The sequence below is a fragment of the Balearica regulorum genome, chromosome 7 (assembly GCF_011004875.1).
Source record: "Balearica regulorum gibbericeps isolate bBalReg1 chromosome 7, bBalReg1.pri, whole genome shotgun sequence".
NCBI lineage: Eukaryota > Metazoa > Chordata > Aves > Gruiformes > Gruidae > Balearica > Balearica regulorum.
This window is the reverse complement of record NC_046190.1, coordinates 3,554,779-3,581,325: the sequence shown is the minus strand read 5'-3', so window position 1 is coordinate 3,581,325 and position 26,547 is coordinate 3,554,779. Positions and strand designations below refer to the sequence as shown.

The 26,547-nt window shown below is 40.7% G+C and overlaps 2 protein-coding genes across 2 annotated transcripts in view; one reads left to right on the top strand and one right to left on the bottom strand.

Annotated features, from left to right (window-relative positions):
• BCCIP (BRCA2 and CDKN1A interacting protein) overlaps positions 1-25,107 on the top strand; it is a 147,012-nt gene extending 121,905 nt beyond the window's left edge. Inside the window, exon 8 of the transcript XR_012836277.1 lies at positions 25,091-25,107. The gene's annotated coding sequence lies outside the window, so the exon portion shown is untranslated. The remainder of the gene's footprint in view (positions 1-25,090) is intronic.
• The window catches only part of ADAM12 (ADAM metallopeptidase domain 12), a 183,669-nt gene that overhangs the window by 52,443 nt on the left and 104,679 nt on the right, over positions 1-26,547 (bottom strand). Inside the window, exons 5-10 of the mRNA XM_075757648.1 lie at positions 24,450-24,526; positions 12,713-12,896; positions 7,668-7,733; positions 6,714-6,785; positions 5,196-5,365; positions 3,965-4,049 (exon numbers count right to left, since the gene is read on the bottom strand). Coding sequence (XP_075613763.1) covers positions 3,965-4,049; positions 5,196-5,365; positions 6,714-6,785; positions 7,668-7,733; positions 12,713-12,896; positions 24,450-24,526 — 654 coding nt within the window. The remainder of the gene's footprint in view (positions 1-3,964; positions 4,050-5,195; positions 5,366-6,713; positions 6,786-7,667; positions 7,734-12,712; positions 12,897-24,449; positions 24,527-26,547) is intronic.

Genomic DNA, 26,547 nt, shown 5'->3' with positions numbered 1-26,547 from the left:
AAAAATCTTCCGACTAACATAACAGCCAGTTCGTGTGCAGTTATATTCTAAGATGCCTGTTTGCTGAAAGAAGCTGTACAACCTGTCCTAGTAAAAGAGACAACAGAGTAAACCTATGCAGCAAAATAATCTGTAATAATCAAGAAAATATATACTCCTACACACTCTTATATATGGAGATGTCTTATCTAGATACTAGTCACATACAGATTGATTTATCTTTGTACTCATAGCAATTTGTGAAATATTTAGAGAATTCAAGGTAAGCTAACCTGATGTCCTAAAAAGAGCACAACCTCTCACTCAACTGGAAAACAATGCAGGACCGAAGACTAAGAAAACAATGATATAATTCCATATAATTTACCAGCAGCACACTGGAGTGATGCCTTGAAATTAGGGCTAAGTGGTCAAGACAGAAACTCCTCTAAGCTTGGAGCTAGACAGACGAACTGAGCTGTTTTTCTTCATTTTGCCAGTCTCTCTTACTGAACAGAGATTACGTTTGTTTGAACACCTCTAGAGCTGGCAATTAAAAATAAAAACAAGAATTCACCCAGTCCACTCCAAAACTAGAGCAATAAATGATCTGAAATGTAATTTCGGTCTTGAATAGGCAAACAATTATTACAGCCCATGCGGTTCTCATTACTTGCTCAAATCCACTTGGAATGCAATTTTATCAGTTTCTAGAGAGGGTTTTTAAAACAAGGAATGTGATGTCTCAGCAAAAGAGGTTATTTGAAGACAGCATAAATGAAGATTATCAAAACAAACAGTGACATGTCCCATTTGATACTGAGACCAAGGACTAAAGAAATGAATAGCAATGTGACTTTGATTTATTCCACCAGGGTCTTTTAAAGCTAACTTGAGCAGTAAAAGTCATTACCAAACAGTTTCACAACCACTGAATAAGCAACCATCTACTGTTAAGACATTATAAGCTGTTGCACAAAACATGCAGCTGCTTTCAGCTGAACTCTGCTCCATTCCACTGAGATTCACATCAAATCATGATAATAAAATACTGTCACCTACAGCTAGAACAGGCTAATGTCCCAGTCCTGGTACTTTCCATGCAGGTTCACTCAGTTGTAGGAATAGGTTTCCTAAATCACACCTTTATTTTCATTTAAGCAATTCACTGAAATATAAGTGCCCTAGTTCCACACTTGTTTAGCCTAACTTCTCACTAAAGTCAACAGAAATTTGACATGAGTGAAAATACTACATTACATTGCAGCAACTCAGCAATATTTTACTTTTAAATCCATTAATTTAGTGGGCAATCTTTTGAAACAGAAGAATGAAGATTGAATCATGTGTCAAAGGCTTACTTTAATGTCAACTTTTGTTTGGTCTTTCTACAACACAACAGAATCATCACGATAAAATTATAATGCTCTTGATACACCAAAAGCTTCTCTGCAACTGCTCTCCCTACTTTGAGTTTTTCTTAAAACTAGTGGGAGACAGGGCGTCACCTACCATTGAGAGAATTCGGCCCGATAGAAAAGTTGAGGGGGCAGGCTCTCAGGGAGGCATGACAGAGGAATTTAGATCATATAGTAGAGCTGACCGCCAACAGTCAGGAACATCAGATCCCTCCAGTTTTTGTATTCAAATTTTATTTCTCATGCAAACTCTCCGCTGTCTCTTCTTTCAGAACAGTTTTGAAAACGTGGGAGCTTTTTGGTATTGAGTGTTCGGGGTGGGATGGGGAAGAGGTTGGCTGAATTACAAGGATGGCCAAATCGCTGGTTGACCAGTGTTGAGATGGTTGAGCACTATAGCCTCCCAGGTTAACAGTTATTCTTTCATTTGTGTATGTTCCAAATTTAGAGCTTTCTTCTGTAGGTACCGGTATATATAAAACCTTTTTTTAGTATACACCTGAATTAGCTTTTGTTAAGTGGGGGGGGGAAGGTTGGGCAGTTGTCCATTTGGGTTTTGAGGATGAGTGTTTGCTTGTTTGGGATTTAGCTCCTGTTTGAGGATTTGCTTAAAGAACTGGAAAACATTTCTAGTTTTGCTGTGCAAGCCATGAGTTAATTTGCACCTCAGAAGTTTCAGTTCACTGAGGTGGGAGTCTCTGGGAAACATTGCGCTCCCCTGCACGACTGAAGCTCAGCCTGGCCCATGATTCAACCACAGACACTTGGATTCTCCTGGACATATAAATCAGTCTCTCCTCTGTCAGAGCCATGAGAGCACTTTAAAAAAATGCTGATTCTTGTTTCCTTGTTACTGGAATGAAATAATTTTTGTTGTTTCTATTTAGAATGACAGTGCCCAGGGTGAAGAGGACTGACTTTGCAGTAAATTACACTGTAGCGTATTTTAAACCTTATGCTAAAAATTAAAAGGACAAAGATGTCATCATTAAGGGCATCTCTGACTCTAGACAGAGCCAAAGCAGTGACTGCTGGCCTGAGGGTGAAATGGATAAAATGGGGCTGTCTGCCTCATATATGCCTTTGCCAAGATTTGGAAGCGCACTGGGACACTACTGCTTTTTCTTCCTCTTTTCCTCCTTTTCCTTTTGTACCTCTCCCCCTCAGGTACCCAGCGAATAGCTGTAACAAACACCAGTTAGAGAGTCAGCTTCTAAAGCTACCAAGAGGCTCAAGCCTTTGTCTTTTCTACAATTTTGACGTGACTTTCTCTAAATTATGTGATTTGATTGTTCTTTCCCACTCTTTCCTATACCTCAGCTTCCCTGCTCACCTCGTAAATCCATCCTCCCAGTCTAAACCATCTATACATCATCTTCCACGAATGCACACATGGCCCCAGCTTGGCTTCTTGCCTACTTGTCCATGAGACCACAAAGGAGCCCTGCATTGTGGACCAACCTCAGCTCGGACGCTAGTTAAGATGGAAAGAAATGCAGGAGCTTCAAGGGGCTGTGCTTCTGGGATTACCCCGCTACCTGGATTGTCTTGAGGGAAAAGCCTTAGTGGTTAGCCCCACGAAGCTCTGAAGAACTGGGAGTATTGAGACCATGCAAACTCTGAAATGTTGGGCTCCCATCTCATTTATGTAGGCATCTGCAGCTGAGGGTCCAACAGAGCTGGAGAGAACCACCACATCACCTGAGGTGCTGGAAGTCTCAACAAAGTTGTAGAAAACACAAAGGTTTTCAGCACGTACAGGCTGAACTTGGAGAATATCAAAGAGGTTTTTAGGGCTAACTGGCTTCCAGCTCTGGAGTTGAGCCCTGAGGTCACGAGCTGAGCCTGTTAGTGGCCTCCAAGCTCTGGGAGTCCGCATCTAACTTTATTTAAAATCTTTTATTGCAAAGCTTAGTTAATGCAAAACTTCTTTCCCCCACTTAGCACAAAACACTGTTCAAAAGTAAAAAACAAACAAACAAATAAAAAATTCTGAAAGAAAATACTCCAGAACCACTTCCAGAAACTGGCTACGGTGTTTACTTTTATGTTCATCATGCCTAGCATATAACAACAGCATTACCAGTAATAATCTTTGAGAGGCTCAGGTAGAATAAATGCCATTGTTTGTTCTTGTTGTCTGGCAATGTAATAAAACCACTGTGCTGCAAAGATGGAAAATAAGGCCTTACACAGAAAACTCTGTAAATACAGAATAAAATCAATATAATAAAAGATTCAGGATAGACTGTTGTTGCCTGTAACACTAGTATACCCAAGCGTATAGCAAATACATCTTTTGGTTCTCATCTTTCACAGCACCTCAACACCTGATTTAATGATATTTAGGAGTAGAGGATTCTTACAAAGAGGCTATGCTATATTTTAATGCAATATTTTGATTTTTTTTTCACTATGGAAACAATGTGCATGTAGATATAGATAATATTGAGACTGAGAATGGGACAAAAGGGGCTGATGTTCTGGTTCAGAATACAGTACTACAAAACTTGAGATCGTGGCGCAACAGTTGGGCCACTTTCAAGTCCTGTGCTTTTACCGCTTACCATGACGACCCCTCCAGACTGCTCTGCAGTGCACATGCTCATTATGGGCGCCATGCCAATGGTAGTCCCTTGGAAGTACACCCCGCTGCAGGAGGGAGGGAAAGGAGAAGAATCACAGTATCACCATTCAGTGCCAAGACACCGCCCTATTATTTTCAGTCTTGTAGTTCTGCCAATCTCAAACAAAGATCCCATTTCAAATGTGTCAGCTCGAGACATTTGCAGGTTTAAAACAATGAAAAGCACAGATTAGTCATGCCGACTTGCCGAACTGACGATGACAGCATCCCTGCTATGAAAAACATCCATTTGATCACTGTCCTTTGGGCTTTGACTGAAGTTAGGGAATAGAAATACAAAAAAAAATAATGATGCGTCTAGTTTAAAGAAGGGTTATTTCAATGCAGAGGGAAGTTTATATGCTACTTGTTATAATACACAGTTTAGAATGTAATCATTCCAAACAAAGTATTATTATAGAGAGAGAGCAATCAAATCTCTCATGAGGGACAGTTTGGAAGGGCTCACGCTATTCTTACACAGAAAATGTAAGAATATCTACGTAACGAGTAAAGAGCTCCTTTTAATTACTAAGATGTCAGGTATGTTTATCTGTATAGTATAAAGAATGGTTCATTGATCAAAGTGATACCTGGTTCAAGAAAGAGGTGTTTCTTACTTTGTTTTTAAGAGTGCTTTTACTTTGAGCATATTTAGTCAATTACTTTAATCCAGGAAACAGCAGCAGGGTAAAAGATGGGTATGATTTAATTTTTAAGCCACAAATGCAAATGAATTGTCCAATTTAGACTGCATTTTAAATTTTACTGAGGTCTTTCTACTAACAAACAGGCTTCACATAGTGCCCCATTAGCTCTACTTTTGGGGTGAGGGCAGGAGTGCCCTCTAAAAAATTAGACAGCTTAAACTGCTTGTAAATTCATACCCAAAGTATTTACCAGCTTATTACACATCTGCACTTCTACGTGAGTTGTATTCAGGAAAGGCCTACAAGTACCAGGGCTGTTGCAGAGCTGTGGAAGGAAATTCATCTGAAGCTGCTGAAGGGCTCTGCAAAACACTTTGATGTTTGATGTTTGCAGAGGGGAAAGACAAACCCTCTGGAGCACAGACGTTCCTCCCAACAGCTTAGCAACTGGGGAAGAATTCAGTACAGCTATTCTCAAACCACTGGAATCCCGGCCGATATTAAATACAGTGTGAAGTCTACCTTATCAGCTGTGCATTGTCATGGGGTTTACGAGGTAGTAGTTTTAGCTTTCTCCAGTCCAGAAACTCATGGAGGCTGGTGAAAGGGTCTTGAGAAATAGAGCACTTATCCATGTCATTCCATACTTCCACTCCGACCAGGGCTACTCGAATATTTAGTGGCCTATAGAACTAATGAGAAAAGAAAAATAGAAATATGTCTCTAAACCCCATTTTAGATAACATTGGATTAAAAGATTTCAACAGAAGCATAATGTGCATATGAACCTTTCTTGCAGAGGCTTAAACGGTCTCTTCTCCAGGGCCTACACTATTATCCCACTGGTAAATGCCACAGTTGCTATAAGAGGGGAGCCAGAGCAGCATTAGCAATGGAGCAGAGATAACAATTCTGATGGGAGACTAATGTGAAGAAGGATTCAAGGATTGATCCAGCCCAGATTTGGCTGACAGTCTAAGAAAAGCATATACTAGATCGTTCTCTTGTTTATATGCATTACAGTCATTCGGATAACATTGGCATTTGCTGAGCATAAATTAAGCATGAAAAAAAATATATTATAACATGCAAAATTAATTTTCAGCAGGTAACATATAAACACCTGTCCTCCAGTAATAAGTCAGCAAGACAATTATGGAAGAGGTGGAGGTGTCTTCAGCAGCCTGTTTTTAATCAAGAATGCTTCTCCTGGAGTTATTGCCCTTGAAGTATCACTTGATAAGTTCTCAGCTAAATTAAGACTCCCTCAGTTTTAATTTCACTACTGGACTCCTGATTTTTTCTGGCCATACAGCACAACAAAAATAAACTTTAATTTGTTCAAAAAAACACTGTAGAGGGCTGTTAGCATTTAATGTTTATGTCAAGAAATTACTTCAAATACAAAAAAATACAGTGCATATCTCTTTCTTATTGCTCTCACTCAGCCATCAACTTCTGTTTCCTTAGGCACTGCATATTTTTAATTCTGCCATCTTCCTTGGGCTGTATATCTTATTGACCGTGTCTTCACAGGCCTTTTGTTGGCCTTACAGTTGGACGATCTCTTGCTGCTGCAGAGGACTTTGTTCTCCAAATTCCTCCTCAAAATAATCCTTTTTCTATGGGCTGTTCTATATGTGGTCATGCTCACCCTCTTCCCAGGTTAATAAAATCCTAGGGTCAAATTGTACATCTCTGTAGGAATAGTGCTTCCACAGATACATGCATCCCATATATAGCAGAGCAGAGCTCACAGCTTAGTATGTTGAAGGGCATACGAAAGGTTTAAGTTTACTTTTTTGGTTTTACTGGTTGGAGAGAAGCATTGCCCTGAAACACCGGAGAATTAGGAAAGCAGCAGGGCTAGCTCCTTGAAAAGGTGGGTGGATAAGGAGATGCAGCAAAGATTGTGAAAGCTGCTGATCTGAGCATGGCGGCTTTCTGAATTTACTAGTAGAAGAAACATAGATTTCACAGCAACGTCCTTCAGAAAGCGTAGTAAGATTTGAAAAAGCGAAATAATGCTCATGTTCTTACCTTATCAACATAGTTTGCAATTTCTATCAGCCTCTGCTTAATTTTTTCCACATCCTTGCCTTGTCTCTGAAACTGAGAATGTAAAGGATCAATGTACTAGCAGCAAAAATACCACAGGTTCCCCTCAACAGCCCCCCTGCTCTGCCAGCACCGTTGGTGATGCCTGGGGATTACACAGTGCAACCAAAGGCACACTCCTGTTGGCTTCATGGGACCAGGATCTGCCTCAGAATAAGCACAGGCTATGGGACAGTTCTGACAAAAAGTTTTAAAATCCCTATGTCTTACCTAGTGATCTTTCTGGGACTGATGTTTTGTGAAAAAGAAAAGGCTCTTCTGTTAGCTGTTTCGGCAGAGTCATTGTTATTCCCTAACTGGCAATGTTCAAGGAGACAAAAAAAAAAAAAAAATCTAAGTAGCAAAACAATTCAAACCAAGATCTTTGGCTGCCATTCAACTCACTGGAACATTTCTACAGCCAGTTCTGGCTACTCTCTTTGAGGGTCTCTTTGCAAACCATCAGGAAGGCAGTCGTGTTTCCTGCAAGGTGATGGTAAAGTACCACTTCAAAAGCCAGTGCAGGATCCTACGGTGTCTTCCAAACAGTGACGGTCCCACCGAGGGCAGAGTCGATGGCAATGAAACTTAACTAGCCCAAGGAGACCCTGGGCAGCGAATTAGTATTTGTGTATTCTTGAATTACTGCCAGATATCCCAATTATCTGAGAGTCAAATTCCTTATGAAGTATTGCAAGAAACTTTTACAACCAGCTATGAGTGTTGCCCTGTGTTAATAGTGCCTTCCACTGCTTAGCCCTAATTAGGGAAGAAGCTTTACTTTTGAAAACCACCATATTACTCTGAAGCAGATTACTTGCAATAGCATCGAAGCTGACCTGAGCTACCTGTTTCCCACCCGTGCTTCCCGTAACTTTTTAGTTTTAAGTTTCTTACCTCACGATTATCTGCCACAATAACAAGCTCCACATACTTTGTTGTCTTCAGAGTCTCTCTCTTGTACTGCCAAAAAAGATGCAAATAGTATTTTGTTTTTGCAATAAGCGACCCTTGGAACCAGCGCTCCCTGAGGCCAACAAAGTGTTTGCAAGAGGAGATACACAACATCTCAGATTTCCAAAGATTTCACTACATACAAATTTGTATTGTATTCCTTCTCCTCATAGAAATTTTCCTTTTATCTACCACAACAGAGACAGACTATGTGGTACTTACAAAAAAACCCCCAGGATTTGATCACAGCAAGCAGGAATGTGGTGCAAAGTCTCTCTCAACCTTTCAGCTTTCTGCAGCTGAAACGTTTGAGTTATCTTTCCTCGCAGGAGAATATCATCTCTAGCAGAAAGACCTTTGCTATTTCCAAGGCACATTTAAAGAAATGAGGAGATGCCTTTTAGCAAACATTTCACACAATAGACAAACTGGCTACTAAGAAAAATGAGAGATAAAGGGATATTGAGTGAAGTAGAGAAGAGGTCAAGTGGTCAACTGATAAATTATGTAGGAAGAAAAATCCAGAGTGAACTGTCAGTGTCAGAAAGTAAACTCATACTCTAAAAACGGAAGGCATACATTTAATTTTGTATCTGTATGTTCATAGAAAACAGCTGGTAATGCTACTTGCAGTTCTAAATGCAGGTCTAAAAGAATCGTAATATTTAGCTGCACAAAGATCACTGAAGAAAATGAAATTATTTTGTAATAGAACTAATCACAGCACAGTTCCTCTGCTACCCTAAATTTACATGACCTATTAATGCCTGTAAAAGTTCTGTGATTTACAGCAGCTGAGCATCTATTCTATCATTTCTCCCTTGTTTCTGGAATAAGACAGGGAAAAAAGGTCTCAGCAGTATGTCTGATCTTCGTGCCAGAACTTAAGGAGCTTAAGCAGATGTATGACCTATTAATGACCGTGATGTCTTGAACTAAACTAAAGCTCTATAACCTAAAACATGACTAAAGGACTAAAGCTTTCCAAAGCAAACTGTTCCAAGGCAAACTGTGTGATCCCCTAAGCTAAAAGTCAGTGCTGGACATCACCTTCCAGCCAAATTTCACAAGGTTTTCTTCACATCACCAAAGTGTTCCTCTTTGTTATCTGCAGATTAATGATTCTGAATGTTTTGCAAGCAGCATTGTCTTTAGAGGAAAGTGGCAGATGTGAATTGTAGTAACTCTGACTTTCAAACTCATATTTAATAGTGTTACACAGCCTTCAAACTACAATAACTGGAAAATAATTAAGTTCCATTTGGACAGTATTTATGAACTGAGAAAGCAGTAGAAGCTATCATTAATGAACTAAACATTGATGATATAAACACTTCACAGGATTACGCTTATTAGGGGGTCTGGCAAATGAGCTCAGGTAGATATTCTTACAACTTTCTCCTCGTATTGGGGTTCTCTGTCACTTTGTGCTCCACTGGCGGCAACTGTCACCACCATGGGGTCACGGTGTGTGCAGAGACTTGGTGCACATGCCCATGTCTCATCTGCCACACAGGTCATGAGCAGTGCTTGGCGATATGCTGGTGGGGAACCAGGACACCAAGGCGTCATCGTGTCCTGCTCCTGTAACATCAGCAGATGCGATACAAAGGGCCTGCCATGCCACAGTAGACTTCAGCTGAGCCTACAATGCTCTGGCAGAGCTCGATTTACCTCTCTGCAAAATATAACAGACATGAGTGAGATGCCACGTAAGGCAAATGACCATAGGGGTTTTGTTTGTGATGGAATTGATCTCTCAGACACTAAAAGTCTAACAGAAACCTGAAATTTATTATGCAGTCCTCATCAGAGATGCAGCCCCAAGGTCCTTCTAGTCTTCCAAATGAAGAGTAAAAGATGAGATATGAAAATCCAGGTACAAAGATATAAGAAGAGCTCTGTTACATCAGTCAGTTTAAACCATTTACTTTTTACCAAGAGTAAAACTGTTTGGACTGGAGAAAGTTAGCCTGAGAGAAGTTGGCTAGCAGGGTATAACCATGTAAGCCTCTGGTGACTGACTAGCGTAATGAATCCATTCCTGTGATTTGCCCAAAGGCTATGTGCATTCCTTGGATTTATTTATAGAATGTACCTAATTAAGACTTTTTCAGCTTGCTTTCTGCAGCCAACTGCATCAATGCACAACCCATTGCCTGAGTTAATCCTTCGGAATTAAAATGAAGAGTCAACAATACAGCCATGATAGATATACATGATGGGAGACAATATGCTTTGTTCCATTGACCTCTGCCTTTCTCCCCTATTTCCACCATACCTGATCCTATCACAAAACCTCTATCCCATGTCGCTGTAGCCCTTCCTCATGCTCCCCTACCTGGGAATATTCATGGCTCGGATTCCCACTGCAATCTTGCAGCCACACTCTTTCTCCGTGATCCACTCACCCCAAACGGCTCACCTGCCTGATCTGTGGTCCACCAGCACCACCAAAATGGCAATTTCGTGAGGCTACAGAGAAAAAGCCATGCTGTAGGGCCTGTCTTACACATCAGCTTGCTTTCTGTAGGATCCTATCTCAATGGAGCTCAACTGGAAAACACACTCCCTGCTGCAATTTGAGGGTCCACTGAGTTATGAAATGACCCAGTATTAGCAGAGACCCAGCTCCGATGGGGCAAAACGTGTCTGCACACATCTGCTACATTATCTGACTTGCTCTATTAAATCTGGTGTTTGGATCTGGGAAGCTGAGTCTACTGTGTTTGTCCCATCATTTATCTGTATTTAAATCTAACCCAAAGGCTAGTCTAACTTTGTGTTATATCGATCTCACGTTTCGGCTCTGCTCAATAAGCGTTTAGTGTAGGTACTTGAGTGATGGGTCAGGGAAAAACCCAACCAACCAAACCAACAAAAACCTTCCCCCAAACCTGCCAAGAAACCCAAAATTTTTGTCCTGCCCTAAACCTGAGACTGGATTTCTGGTTTTTGCCATCACCCAGTATAATTTGGTGCAGCCTTATGTGTCCATATTTTGCAGGTCATCTTTATTCAGTACGTCCTGACAGTTGTATTGGGTCTGGCTGAGATGGAGTTAATTCTCCCCACAGCAGCCCTCATAGTGCTGTGCTGTGTATTGGTAGCTAGCAAACTGTTGATAACACACCAGTGTTTTGGCTACTACTGAGCAGTGCCAGCACACATCAAGGCTTTCCAACATTTCTTTTTCCCCAGCAGCAGGCTGGGGGTGGGCAAGATCTTGGGAGGGGACACAGCTAGGACAGCTGACCCAAACTGACCAAAGGGATATTCCATACCATATGATGTCATGCTCAGCAGTAAGAAACTGAGAATAGGGGGAGGAACAGGGTGGGGGCATTCGTTGTTTTTTTTTACAATGTTTGTCTTCCGGAGTAAGGGACACACTTACTGAAGCCCTACTTCCCAGGAAGTGGCCGGACATCGCCTGCTGATGGGAAGTAGAGAATAATCTTTGCTTTTTGCTTTGCTTCCGCGCGCGGCTTTTTGCTTTAGCTACATTAAACTGCCTTTATCTCGACCCACGAGTCTGGAATTGTTTTTTCTCCATCTTCCTTTCTCCCCTCCCTGCCTTGCTGGGGAGGCGAGTGATAGAGCGGCTCTGGTGGGCACCTGGCCCCCAGCCAGGGTCAACCCACCACAACAGTCTACTTAGCTGATGACAACACTGAAATGTGAAAACTTACTCCACACATTACATCTGACAACTTTCAAAATTCATACATTAGAAGCGTATCCAACATACTCATTATATATATAGTACCTATCCATATGATGTGACTGGTGACAGTTTTTATAATTAAGTCCGCTGAACCACAGCAAAAATATTTTTCAGATATTTAAGGTGAATTCTGGCATGTAGTTGAAGCCATCAACAAAATGTGAGAACCATGAGGGTAATAGTAAAATTGCTTTGATTGTATCAGCTAGTTATACGCACACCTTTTATTTCAGTTGCCTAGTGTTACATTGATTGCCTCAGTGAAATTCAGTCAAAAGTCACAAACACTTTGGGGAAACCTTAATAAAGTTGTGAAAAGTGCTTTTCCAATGTTTTCAACCTACACATATTTTCAGAAATATGCTTAGCCCAGAAAATGGTATATGTAAAGGCTAATGCATTAGATGTAATATTTAATATTCCTAAAATGTAAAATAATTTAATTCCACTACAAAAATAATATCTAGGAATGCCATTTAGGTCGCTTTCCTTAACAATTAACTTGATGCAAAGGCTTAGTAGTACATGTAAGTATAAATTCCAATACGTGACATTTAATAAATGCTGAGGGCAAATTTGTATCATTGTATAATTTTGGAACACCTAAACCAGTCTTTTCAACAATCCCCATCCAATAAGCAGATGAACTTACTACAGTATTTCCTCTTCCTGATTTTTAGCTCATTTAATTTTCTGTTGTTTCCATTAGCTATATGCATTTCATATTATGTGCATTTTTTTCTACATAGAAACAATTGCAATAATACATCTGTAAAATAATATGGTGAGAATTTGTTTTGTCTGCATAAGATACGTTCCTACTAGAATGGAAAGGTTCAAAACCTAATATTAGCAAAGCTTCACAGCTATCATGTTCTCTTCCATCCTGGGTAGGCAAGAACTTTTCCAGACACTGCTCAGTGTTCTTGTGGGGTCTTAAATTCTTGTTGTAATCATACATCAACCAAAATATATTACCCTAATATGAAACCATAAACTTTTTTGTGCTTTCTCATTACCAAAAAGAAAGTAACAAGTAAGTTATGCATACAGGGTCAAGAAAAAGCAATAAAGCTTTAGCAAATTGTGTAAGTACATGTTTCATTTTAAGCATGCACTTAAGCACATGATGTCAACAGAAGTTGACTATATGGTTTAATATTTTGCTCAGTAGGGACTCTTTGCAACAGAGTTGTGGTGGACAGTAATATGGAAATGTTACCAGAGACATACTCAGCAAACCAAAAACTCATCCACCTACCCTGCCAGCTTGAGAATTGTGTGATGGGTCATTGTCATCAGTTCTCATGGCAGAGATGTCCAGCTGGTGGCCACAAGATCCAGGGGCTATTTTCAAATTCTCTGCTCGGTAGATCTTGTGTTCACTTGTAGCACCTTCTAATGGCTCCAGAATGTAGCTTTTGTTTTCAAATGCAATAATTCCCCTGTTACAGAAGAGGACAGAGTAAGATGCATAGTTTTCAAGAGCTAACATATGTCTGTCTACAACAAAGTTACAACAGGTTTTAATAATGATGGAGTATGAAAAAGCAAAACACTGATTTACAATGCTCCATGGTCTGGTGGAGCAGGAAACATCAAAGCTATATATTTGTCATCACAGCACACTATGCTTTAAAAGAAGCAATGGCTCAAAGAAAGTTTTCCTCTTCTGAAGTGCTGTAGTATAGAACAAAATTATATCTGTGTTTTATGTGTTTTCCATTCTCCCAGTAATGCATTGCCATTGCTGAGTGGAGTCACAATGTGCGTGCTTCTGAGGACCCACAGCAAACAGTAATGAACAGAAGCATGGTGAAGTGCTTTTGTAAGAAAAGGTACAGAGTGAAAGTATTCATTATGATCTGCAGTGGGCATTATGCCTTTTAAACCAAATGCTGATGCAAGCATCAGTTCTGCCAGATGAAAGATGCATTGCAGTATCAAAATGGATTATTAAACGTTGCACAGTGGGGCAGCAGAATGAAGCTCAGGTATATTAACCAGTGGATGCCTGTTTAACACATTTTACTACTCATAATAATAATTGTCACAGCAATACCACTCTGAGGACCTCAAAGATTTTCCATCAATGAAAGCACTCTTGTTGCATTACTGGCAACTACGGTATACAAAGAGGAAAGAGGGGTTTAGGAAGAGATGCAACACCTTACTCCAAGAATATATGGAAGAACATAAGACAGGTAGCCAATTCTGGGCTTTGTGTGCTGCCTCCTAACCAAAAACTGCTCTCCCCGTATACTCCTGACAACTCAGCAAATAAAAGCCATGCTTGGGTTCTTGTTCTGGGTCCTGCCCAATTATTCTGAACTGCCACAGTAAAACACAGTTGGCACAAGGTTGAAAGTCATTCCCAATTCCTCCTGCTGAAGGCAAGCTGCTGGCATAAGGTTGCTATTTCAGCTCCGCCCAGACATATAGGCAGTGTGGTATGGATGTCCATGGTCTGCACATGCTGGAACAGGATTTCTGGTACCATATGGCATAAAGTAGGAGATCTCCAACAATACCACTGGAATTAGTAATCATAAGTGCAACTGGAGGACCACAGAGTAAGAAGACTGCTCTACCGTACATCAGGACTGGCACAGCATAAGAAGGCATGAAGTCAGTTTACAGACAGGGTTCAGGCAGAAATTACTGTAAGAGAAAGTGAATTAATATTTTGTGCCAAACTTACAACTTGCACCCTGAGCACATACTGCCAACCACCCAGGAGGATCCTACATAATTCCTGCATCGAGCTGGACATCAGGTTTTGTTGGATAACTGTGTGACCAAAGAAAGGCACTCTTTAAAACCCATCTCTCTTTCCTAAACTAGGGATAAGCATTTGCTTATGGGGTGTTGCAAGCATTCATCAATTAGACAGTACACTGAATAGTGCACTGCATTACTAATTTCTTCCCTGTCTTTAAATTATGAAGGCATTAATCACTAAGCACTGGCAAAATTTCAGCAGTAATAATTATTATCTACATACCTAGAATTCCTATGGAACTTTTAATCAGCCAGTTCCTCAGTTCCTCCTCTAAACTGCTCTATATTGTCTATATATGCTATTATACAGCTGTCTTTTTGGTGTATAGGAAGTGTCTGCTTTTTTATTTCTGTCTGTACTCAACAAAGGTAAGATACTACAACGATTGTGAGACTGATACATGTGTCTATACAATTCTTCTGCAGAAAGCTAAAAGAAAGAAAAAAAGGAAAAAGAGGAAGGACCCAGAAGCAGGTTAATGACACCATAAATACTGATTTAAAAATAAAAAGAAAAAATATTAGGAAAAAGCTGTCCTGGCTATTCTGTTCTTAGGAAGATATGATGAAGAAGTTCAAAGTCTTTGGCATCCTAACCAGTTAACTGAAATTTTCATTCCAAGCTGACTGCACAGTTTTGCTACAAAACATCATTAACCTCAGTTCAGCCAAGCCGACAGATGACCTTTTTACTCTTAACTAGAACAGCTAGAAGTCCAAGACAAAAAAAAAAAAAAAAAAAAGACAACAAAAACACACCACAAAAAAAACCCCAAACAACCAACAACAAACCCCCCAAAACCAACAAAACACTGGAAAGCCATGATAGTAAAATGGTTGTGCAACAGCATTTGCAGGAGCCTGCTTTACTGATCTGAACCAAGAATCAGGGTCTGATAATTCATTTGTAGCTTCCTTAGTACCCTTAGCAAATCAGGTAAGATATATTATTTACCCATCGCACAGGCATGCTGTGTGTGATGGGTCACAGCTGGAAAAGCAGGAGTGATTTATCACAGCAACCCTTGTAGCTACCGCTAGGATACACTATAGCATGCATGACATATGAGAGACCTCCGAGCAGGTCACCCCATGATTTCAGTAACCTTACACCCTACGGTTCTAAATTATTTTCAGATCTGCCTTATTCCTTGAAGAATTTTGGAAACTAGGACAACATATTCCCTTTACTCCCATAATCAGCAACTCTGTAATCAGCACAATCAAATAAGGATTGTTGTCTTTCCCTTGTGCAATTAATCATTTAATTTTGGAGGCAGCTGGAACCAGCAATGGAGGCAGAACTCCATTAGTCATAGTTTGAAATGGGCCAGCCTGACCATCTTCCTTTACTGACAACTCAAAACCAACATAAAACCATGAAGGGTTTTATTTTTTATTGTTAAACTTTAACCTGCTTAGAACATTCACTTAAAAAAATATAGGCTTAAACAGTTTTCAAAGCCAGCATCTTGGTGTCAAGAGTTCATAGCCAAAACATTGCACAGCAAAGCCAGGTTTCCAATGCACCCCTTGTATACCCAGCTTCTGCCTAAAATAATTAAAGACCCATTTCTTTACACCTCATTTTCTTTAGCTGCAGAGGATATAGACAAATGATCAGAAACCAGAGTGATTAATCTTGTTTTCTACCAAGCACACCAAAACCAGGGCAGCCGATCCAACTTGCCACTGAGACTCCAATCCCAAGGGACAGCATGAGCCTGTAAGAACAGTTCCACCAGTGCATATGAAGCAATCCCATGGCAACAAAAATTCTGCAGATCGGCATGAAGAAAAATATACATTTCATTTAATGCACGCTTATCCTTTGAGTGCTGCCAGGATCTCAGCACCTGGCTTGTGACCATCTGTAATAAGATAATGAATATCAAATATGAATTATCTTGGCCAGCTCTCTGTTTTTGACTAATTTTCTTTTTCTACACTTGCATTTTCCCCCCATCGATCAGTGCCAAGCACAGCACCTTAAAAATGTAATTACTCTAAAGCTATGGTTTCTTTCTTTTTTGATGTGTGCAGGATTAGGTAAACAGTACCTACCAGTCATTCAGTGCTAAGAACTGGATGCAAATAAAATAAATCCATAACTACTTTTTCCCTCCCATTTTGTCAGGTGTTTCAAAAAAGCCTCTGGTACTCCTACACCATTTCTGTGTCTTCCTCTTGAACGTGGTCCTCCCACTCTCCTGAGGCAGCCTGTGTTCCCCAAAGAACAAGATGGTGCAACTTTTCCAGTTTACAGGAAGCATTAATGTTAAATAATATAATGTTTTCCAATGTGACAAATAGACAGTATATTAAACTACAGATCCCCAACCACAAATTATACAAGGAACCCCAAAGGGATTTCAGCAACTCTGTGAGTGCTTGAGCAGTGGCTATTCTTTAAGAATAACTTATACTGAAATCTGTGGGATTTCTACCATTACCTCTACCAGGCAAAAGACTACCAGAATTCTCAAGCTTATAAATATTTGGGAAAAATGCAATATAAAGTATACATTTTTTGGTCTTCAGGTATCTAATTCATGGCATCTGTCTTTTACTCAGGTCCAAATTATGTGATGCTGGGAAGTCAGAAAGATCTTGCAAAAGTGCTGGGCAAGGAAGACAAGAGACAATTCAACCCCTATCTAACACTACAGGCTGTCCTTTTCATCACTGGTAGCAGAGAGGGAGGGGGAAAAAAAATCTATACCATAGAGTATGTCCAGACATCAGTTCACAGGCTCCAAGCCAACTGGAAGCAGCTTCAGTGTGGTCTTGAGCCTGAGCTAATGTTTTACTCTAGCCCTCAACAGGGTTTGAACCCTGCTCATGTCTGGTGGTCAGCACCAAATAAACCACATCCACATTGCTGCTAATCACCTCTAAGTACGAACGACTCGCTGGTATTTGCCTACTATATGCCATTATATGCCATATGGACGCATGGGGAATGTGTATATGAGATGGCTTATGATGGGACGACTCCCTCCATCTCAGAGAAAAAGAAATTAAAATATAACTTAAATAATTAATTTGTTATTAATTGCTGTTTAACTTGCCAGGAATCTCTCAATTAGGGAAGTGTAATTTGATGGAATAATTCCACTATTTAAATCATTGATAAAGTAAAATGTGGTATTTTTTTCTCTTAAAAAGAAAAACCAAAACAAAACCTAATGCAAGGCCAGTCGTATTTCATAAATCAACAGGCTTTAGGAAATCTCAAAATATAAATGGGATTTTTCTTTTCCAACTTGTCAGCAGAAGCAAAGGCCCTGCCAACATAAACCATCAATGCATACTTGTCTGAGAAAATGTGATGCTGAAGTAAAACTTGGCTAGGACAGCATTATATGAAACTGTGATATATTATTCTGCTGTACTATATGGGGAAAGTTAAGTAAATCAATAAATCTGATATCCATGAATGCAATTAAACATTTGGTTTTAATGAAACTCAAAGTTATACTTATTTCTAAACAATAATAATAAAAAGCTCTATTACCACTGGCGAAGAATGTAGATGTTTTCAGTTTGTAAGAAATTAATTAGACTATAGAGAGCTGTCATGCTTACACACCACATATTCACATTAAGTCTGTCTCTGCCCACGGACGCAGAGAAAGGCTATGCAGTACTCATGTGCCACCTCAAAACCTACAGGACCTTCAGGTCACAATTAATCTACAGCTTTTAAAGTAAAGGGTCTGATCCCACAGCTGTGGCACTGATTTCAACAGGAGTTTTAGGTGAATCGATAATAGAATCGGAGCCTCGTGGCCCTGGAGCGTTGTGCTCAGGATGCTCACGATGGAGGTACAGCAGTTACTCACTGCAGTGTTTCTCAACAGGCACGATATCAGAAGGTGATCTGTAAAGCAATAGAGCATTTTTATTTATTTTCCTTACCAATTCTACCTTCTCAGGACTTTGTATAACAAATTCCCAGGCAAGTAAGCAGGCAAACAAACAAAAAAGAAAAATGAAGTAGTGAATGAAAACTTCACTTTTACTCTGTTTCAATTAGTTGCAGATTAATACTATTAGGATAAATGAACAAGATGAACTGTGGACTATTTTTCTAATGGGCTAGGTGATCTTTCGATATTTTCAAAATTATTTGGTCATTCTTTAACTTTAAAGGCCTGGGAAATATAGAGAATGGGAGCTGGACTCCCAAAACAGAAGTACTGCTGTCTCCACCACTGCCCCCTGGGCAGCCTTGGACAGGCAATTCACCTCTTTCCACATCAGTTCCCCACCTTTAAAACGGAGTAAATTTTAGTAACCACACACAATAATTATCTATTGAAGAAAAGCATCACACAAGACCCAAGTAATACTGTTATCCTACTATACTGCACATCAGGATTCAATTAATATAACAAGTCTGACCCAAATCAACAAAGGACAACATCTTAAAGGGAGGTTAAAGCAGTAGCATTATTGGTTTTACAGATTGCAGTAGTGGTAGAGGTGTTCTCACGCAGACACATCATTAGTCAAATATGTTTTATTCCAGCCAGTGCCTTTCATTAACTTGAAAATATATTCTATAGCACAGTGTCTAAAATGTAGTCGTACCCAGAGACTACTGTAGCACGCACTTAATCCTTTCTCGGTGCAAGACAGATCTGTCCAGAGTGAATGCATATTGGTCTGCAACTTTGATGCCTGGAATTTAAACAGGGAGTTACTCAAATCGAAAGCGATAATGCAATTTCATGTTCAGCATTTGGGTTGCAAGAAACAGTAATTGTGTTATCAGAGAAAGTGTCACATGTGAGCTCAACTGGGAGGGTGAGAAGACAGACCAAGGAAAGCAGAGGAAAATGAAGAAGGAAAGGGATGTTGGCTTCAGTGCCAATTTAGTGAGCACATTTTATAGCACTGTGCAGCAAACAGTGTGACAATAAAAGAAGGCTTGATTCAAAGTTGCACATCATGTTAAGGCTCATAGGATGCTTTTTCAAATCACAAAATGTATAAAATATTTTAACCTTAGGTTATTGTTAGTTTTTTTTAAATTAAGTGCTGTCAGATACAGACTTGATGGAGAAGGAGTAGGCTCAGCCAGGTACAGCTCATCTATCACACGTGTCCCAGCGGTACCAGTGATGCTTGGGGGATTACTGTGCACCCGGGACAGCGTGCACACAGTTGTCAAAGAATGCAGATAACGTTCATCTCAGATCATAGAGGTGATCGTAATCCAGGAGCTGTTTACCACTTGAACAGACAGAATACAGAAGCTATGAAACCCTGGAAGCTGAATGCTTTCTAACGTTAAGCTCAAAAACCTCCAGTAGTTTCACGGTCAGATAACTTACAAACCATGTGAGATGTTTATATGAACTAAAAGCTCTTCAGAAAGCATGGAGAAAAAGCACACGTCCAAAACGGTGCTTTTTGCAACTGGGATTTTCTCCTAACTTCTTTTTTGGATGAAATCTCCCCTTCAGTGGGGAAATCATGCTTGAGGAGTCATGAGGAATTTAAATTTTTTTCTCACTGGTTTCCTACTACCATTCCTTTTTTAAATAGTTGATGTCTGGAGTGTCATATTTAAATCCCCTCTTCAGCTGACTGTGTCTGGGATGCGGTGAGTTCAGCCAGACCAGCTGAAAAATGGATGGCTCTAGTATCGGCGGCCTCATGTAGCATAACTATGTAATCCCATTAAAAATGACCGTCTATTCAGTTCTGGGGCCTTATCCCCATCACTGGCACTGTGGACACAGCATCTTTCAGTCATTGATGAGGTTGGACAATGATTGAGTACTTTTTGTATGTGTGAATGGGCTTATTATCTAGCAAGTGAGTAACTCTGAGGGATTCTTAGGATTTTCAAGAGCATATTGGTGTTTTAGAAAGAAAAGACTTCCTGGGAGATTTGTATCCTTAAACTACCGAGGCATTTCTAAGAGCAACTCTCAGGCTCCCCGCCCCCCACCAGAGAGGTCACTGCAGATGCCTTGTAGCTGCACGTCCCCCTGCCAGCATCCCCTGCCAGCCCCTGGACCATGGAGACTGGGCTCTTCTTCAGGCTGCATTTTTGTGTGTATTTGCTAGGTTGCAGGAAAAGTAATAGGAGAAACAAATCCTCCAAGTCTATACAAATCTATCACAGAAGATGTGTGTGGTGGCTACAGGCCAAAATTATTTGCTAAGAACTTAAAGAGCCTCTGAGCTAGATAAACGGAAGGGTATTTCCTGAGGACAGGAAGGAAACGACTTGACTTTGTCGTACCTTCAGCTTCCCACAAGCTTTGACAGTCTAATTGGCTTTCTTATCCGGATGGAAGCGCTGGAAATCCTGATTACCCATTGTTCCCATTTCGTGCATTCAGCATTTACCGTCTCCTCTCCACCATTCAGCTCTTCCTCCTCCGGAGAAGCCAGCAGGATACAGATTATGGCATGATTATATTCTCCTCCAACCTGCATTTTAGGCAGTTATCGTTGTCAGTCCAACTATTTATGCCATTGTAATCCTACGTGTAGCGAGGCACTCGAATGTTATGTCTGAGAGGGTGTAACATAGCTGGAATACGTGAGTGTCTGTGTATAAGGAAGCCAAGTCTACTTCTCACTACATCTCACCCCCTCTATATGCCTGAAAACCATAAACTAGCCAAACCTGTCTTAGCTTGCAGATTTCACACTTGATTCTTCCTGTAGCTCATCACAGAACGATCACATCCTATTTACAAGCTAATAACTCATCTCAAATGCTCAACCATGTGGCTGCACTGTAAGTGAGAACTGGAGGGTTGCAGTAGGTCAGAGCAAGGTTGCTCCAGCTCAGCACCTTGTCTCTGGCCCTGGTCAACAGCAGATACTTGGGGGTAAGATATAAGGACATAACAGGCACACTCCAGTTGGTACCCCCAGCTCTGACAGCGTGAGAGTCAGGGACATCTTTGGGTTTGACAGCCCTGGAGAGGCTCCCCCAGCTCCCCGCTCTAAATCGTCTCATCTTTTTTGAATCTACTGATATTTTTCACATTGACACCCACCTGTGGCAGTGAACTCCACAGCTTGACTATGTAGTGAATAAAAAAGTACTTTCCTTTGCTCTAAAGTTTCATTTGATGTCTCCTAATTTTGGGGTTATGAAAATATTCAGTAATTGTCCCTTCTTCAGCATGACATTCAACCTTGTTTCATCATACCCCCTTTTTTCCGTCATCTCCTTTCAAAAGTGACAAATCCTAGTCTATTTTCGCTCCTTGGATAAAAGCTGTTCCATACCTTTGATCATAATTTTTGCCCTTCTCTGTACCTTTTCTGGATATAATGCTTCCTTTTCTGAGATGGGGATGGGGATGGGAAAAACAAGAACTGCATGCAGAATTCAGGATGTGAGTGCACTACGGATTTATAAAGTGGTAATGAGGGTTTTTGTTCTATCCTCTATTTCTGTCTCAGTAATTCCTATGATCCTTTTTGCTTCTTTGACTACTGCTGAGCACTCAGGCTTCAGAGCATGCTAAAATGTGGAACCTATTCTTTATGACTAGTTTCGTGTCTTTTAATGAACTCTCCTAATCTGGGGGAAAAGACACAGTCCCTACCTATCCACACCTGGAACAATGCCCAAGGTACCTGTCTAGTAGGAGTGGGAGGATATTAGTGCTCTGAGATTTCAGCGAGCTAACAGCGTGCACTTCCTTTCATTAGATGTTTTTCAGGCACTTAAACTTTAGCCCCATGCAACAGCTGTGTGAGGTAGGTAAGAATCATGAAATGAATTTAACAGATGGAGAAACCGAGACAGAGAGATTTGTCCAATTCACTTAGAAACTGTCACAAAGCCAGGAACAGACTGAGAGCGAGACCAGTCTTTCCTTTCACCGGCTGCTGTAAGTGAAACGGCTGCCCCAGGGACTGTCCTCACCCAGGGCTCCATGGCCGCACAATGTCTTACGCCTTTACCCCTGCAGCTTGCAGTCTTTATCATGCCATGGAAAAACAAGAATCCCTACTCCAATGGGCAAGCACACCATCTTACCCTACCCTACCCTACCCTACCCTACCCTACCCTACCCTACCCTACCCATAACTATTCTTTCAAGCTGTAATACCAGTCAAGTTGGCAGCAAAGCAAGCCATGAAGTAGTTTTGAACTGTCCTATTTCTCCTCATATTATTTCAGACTGGATCACATGCAGTGAGTAAATCATAGAATCACAGAATGGTTTGGGTTGGAAGGGACCTTTGAAGGTCATCTAGTCCAACCCTCCTGCAATGAGCAGGGACATCTTCTACTAGATCCTTCCACCCAAATTCTCAAAGGACGCAGTGCCACAATAATGTTTTGGTGGCAGAGGTATATAGTGACCTGTGGGCCTGATTCTGGAAGGTTCTTAGTGCTCTCAGGACCTCAGTGCAACTACTTGGGATTTCACACCCCCTGGCCCTTTATCCTAACCAGTTTTAATGAGAAGGTCTGGATGGTTCAAGGAGCTGACAATGAATTATGAAACCTTTCAGACAGACATCACTGGCTCAGATCAAGCACAGGTAATGACTGTAAGTTATACACTGTTGGCTATCAGGCTGTGAAATGAGTTTTGTGGAGTAAGTCAACAGGCACCCTTATCACAAACTGTTCTTGCTCATGGACACTCTCTTAACCAACCTCAGCAGCAAATGCAGCAGCTAAACGGGCACGGATACTGAGATACGTCCTTAATTGTTCTCCTGCTATAGCGAAACACGCATTGGCAGGGAAACTTAGGAAAATTTGTACTGAAAAACATGCTGCTACACTTTTCCTGTGGGGAAGGAGCGTAAAACTGTCAGCTTGCGCTTTGGGGATTTATCTGTGATAGTACCAGATGAGAGAAAAATGTCACCACCAGCATATGTTGCCTTGACATACCTGACTACCTAAAACTGGGAAATTACTCTGTGAGCTCACCAACTGTAAAAAGGGCACATCGGAGGAGAAAGAAAATGCATTTAATGTGGAGAAGAGTAATTTCTCTTGAGAGTGCTTAACTTCTTAGGTAGCTCTGGAACAAGACATCGGGGCAGACCCTGTCTCACACAGTGCAAATTTTCCCTGTGGACCTTGCAGCAATGCAATCCCTCTAACTAAAATACCCAGAGCACCGCATTATATTTTTATATACAAAAGACTGTGAGAATGATTGGTGAACGCAGACTGCCATGATCCACGCAAGGGGTCCATTAGAGTAAACTTGTGGAAGGTACCAGATACATACCGAAGCACCCACAAAATCCTTCTCCATGTGGGAATTCCACGGGAATCCCATCCCCTACAGCAAAGGGGTCCCTCCGACAGGGAGAGGGGTCCTGGTAACAACCTGTTTGGTCTCTCTGCTGCTGTCTCTCCCAAAGCTCCATTATAAAAGCCTTGGTAATCCCACTGTTGCACAAAATGCAAAATCAAGGGAAAAAGACTCCAGCTACTCATGCTGTTTGTAGATAAATTAAACAAACACAGAAAAGGTTGAGACAGCTGGAAATTTGACAGGAAAACTGGGTTTTCCAGGGAGAACACTAGAGCCAATTTACAGTTAATTACTGTGATTTGGAACAGCTCTGTGAGTAAATACCAGTCTCTGATTGTCCAAGTAAGGAAGATAATTGTTTCCTGAACTGTGTCCATTGTGTATTTAATATGTTGTCAGCCTGTTCCTTTCTCAAACTCAGAAGAGATTTGGTTTTCAGCAATGTGAATCTGCTATTCTTCTGTTAACAAGTAGCTAAAATCCTAATGCTGAGCACCATACCTGCCATGAACGCAATTTATGGAGCTCCACAGCCACATTTATAAAGCAAACTCTCCTAATGACGAGGCTGCTGGACGGTGCCTGAGTTCGCAGCTGCAAAGCAGTTCTGCCATCACTGGTGAAACAGCTTTGAGGACAAGGGGGCCTGGAGGACCACCGGGCACTGCCAGCCCCAAACTGTGCCAAGCACCGCGCTGCTGTAAAAGGGTATAGACAAGGATGGGCAGCAGGAGAGAAGGGACATCATGGAAACCCTCCAAACTTCATTATCTATTTCTTTTTTTTCTCTTCAGAGCAACCAGAGGGAAAATGTTTCTACAGAGATTGTACCAAGATTTGAACACCAGATATTGATACATTCACTAAAAGGCAAACCAGAAACTCAATGGGCACTAGGATGGTTTCTTAAGGAGCTCAAGTACTACTGAAATGTTGGCTCACCTGAGTCCAGAGCAGGTACTGAGACTGACTGAGGAGTCGGGGTACCCTTGTACGTTCCCATGGTAATAGCAGTGACCCTGATTGAAAAAAAAAAATAAAAATTTCAATAGTCATAAACACTCTTTGCCCTCTATTTTCTTCATGTTTTCCCATCCCCTTTATTTCAAAGTGATTATCAATTTCAGGCTACAGCATTCAGAACCACTCTGACAGCACCTTTCCTGCCCCACTAAATTTTCACCATACTTAGTCCAAATGGTTCCTAAATGGAAATCTTGGGTGTTTTTAAACTCTGAAGTGTGGGAGTGGATTTTTTGTTTGTTTTGTTTTCTGTTGTGTTGTGTTTTTTTAAAGAGGGTCAACGGTGTTTAAATTTCATGATTGATCACCTTTTCCTGTGTTATTTTATTTGAAGTTACAATATGGAATATTTTATAAAATTAATCAGATGAACAAATCAGCTGACACATTTTACTACTTTTATAGACATATATTTTAGTTTGAGGTCATTTACATCTACGTATGTCAATAGGAGGTAGCTATGTGTAAAAGGAAGTATAAAAAAAGCCAATTCCAATCCTACAGTTTGAAAAAAATTGCAGAGCAAATGAAGGGGAAGGGAACCAGGTTGGAAAGGAAACCTTCTATTGAATTACCCAACGAGTGGCTGCATGTTATTAAGAACAACCAAGAATAAGAGGGTCTTCTATTTTGAGAGGCAACAATCCAGTTTCATTTTGGGGCTAGGTTATTGTATTTCCTTAATAATCCACTGCTTGCAAAAGGCACCCACGACAGAGATCCTTTCTCAGCACACACACATATCTGTCTGGAATCCAGGTTAATTTTATTGTTGACTAAAGGTTATATTACATTCCCAATTATGTGACTGGCTGGAAAGCAACGATTGTGTCACGTCCAGCATTTCTTTTCTCATGGCTCCTTTGAATGCCACCTGGAAGCTGAAAACACTGCTGTAAAAGGTTCCTATCTTATTAGTGCAAAGGAAAGTTATCACTCACGCTTCAACCTGTCATCTCACTGTGCCGTTTTATTACTCGGTTCATTCACATCCATCTAGCTGCATTAATTAACCTTTTCAGTTTTGGGGCATGGTTTTCACTTACCAAGCCTCACATAGCGGACTTCTAAAGACCACCTTGATTTTGTTAAAGAAAGCAATAGCTATGAAAATGCCGGCAAGATGGAATAATTCAGATATGAATTTTTCTGGAAATAAGGTTATACCATGAAAAATATTTGTTTAGAGCATTTGTATTTCCAACATGAGCAACTGAACACAGAACAGCAACATCTGACTTTCTAAACACAATTCTCAATAGCTTTTCTCTGTGTGAGGAATGACAGAAACAGGGTAATAGTATTTTACTCTTGGGTATTTTTATCATCAGTAGTCATAAAGAGTCGGTAACACGATAGCAAGGATAAAGGCACAGTAAAAGGGAGGAAGTCACAGACTGAATTTTTTGGGGATGATTGCTTCAGTCACAATTGCTGTGGACGTCAAAGTTTTCAGCATGAGTATACTATTTCACTTTATTTTAACGTTATCAGTCACATGCATCCAGTTGATAAGACAGAAGGAAAACCAACACCCCTCCTCAGCACTGACTCTCACACGGTGACCCTGAAACAGTCTAAAACCAAAAATAAAGTAGGTTTATTCTCATCACTTAAAGTATGAGGCAGAGGTGCAGTTCAGAGCGCTTAAGCAGCCCATCATCGGGGTTTAGCATCACCAGTGTCCTCAGTGAAACGGGGAGGTCAAGCTGGTATCTCGTGCCACGCAGGCGGCTGCTGCACTCTAGCTGTCTTTATCAAAGAGTGAATTGTGGCAAAGGGCCCGATTTCTTTCCCTCTCCATACACAACTTGTCATTTTATTAACTTTGAGCTCCTTGTTGTGGCCCATTTCACAACTTCTCTGAGATCCACATGCTATACGATGCCAAAGTTCAACACTGAAAATGTAAACTTAGCAGACCGTGGCCTGCAATCGGACTGGTAGAAAATTGATTTCTAGCTCAGTAACTCCACTGAACTGCAGGATTTTTTTTTCTCCTATCAAGTCTTTTTAT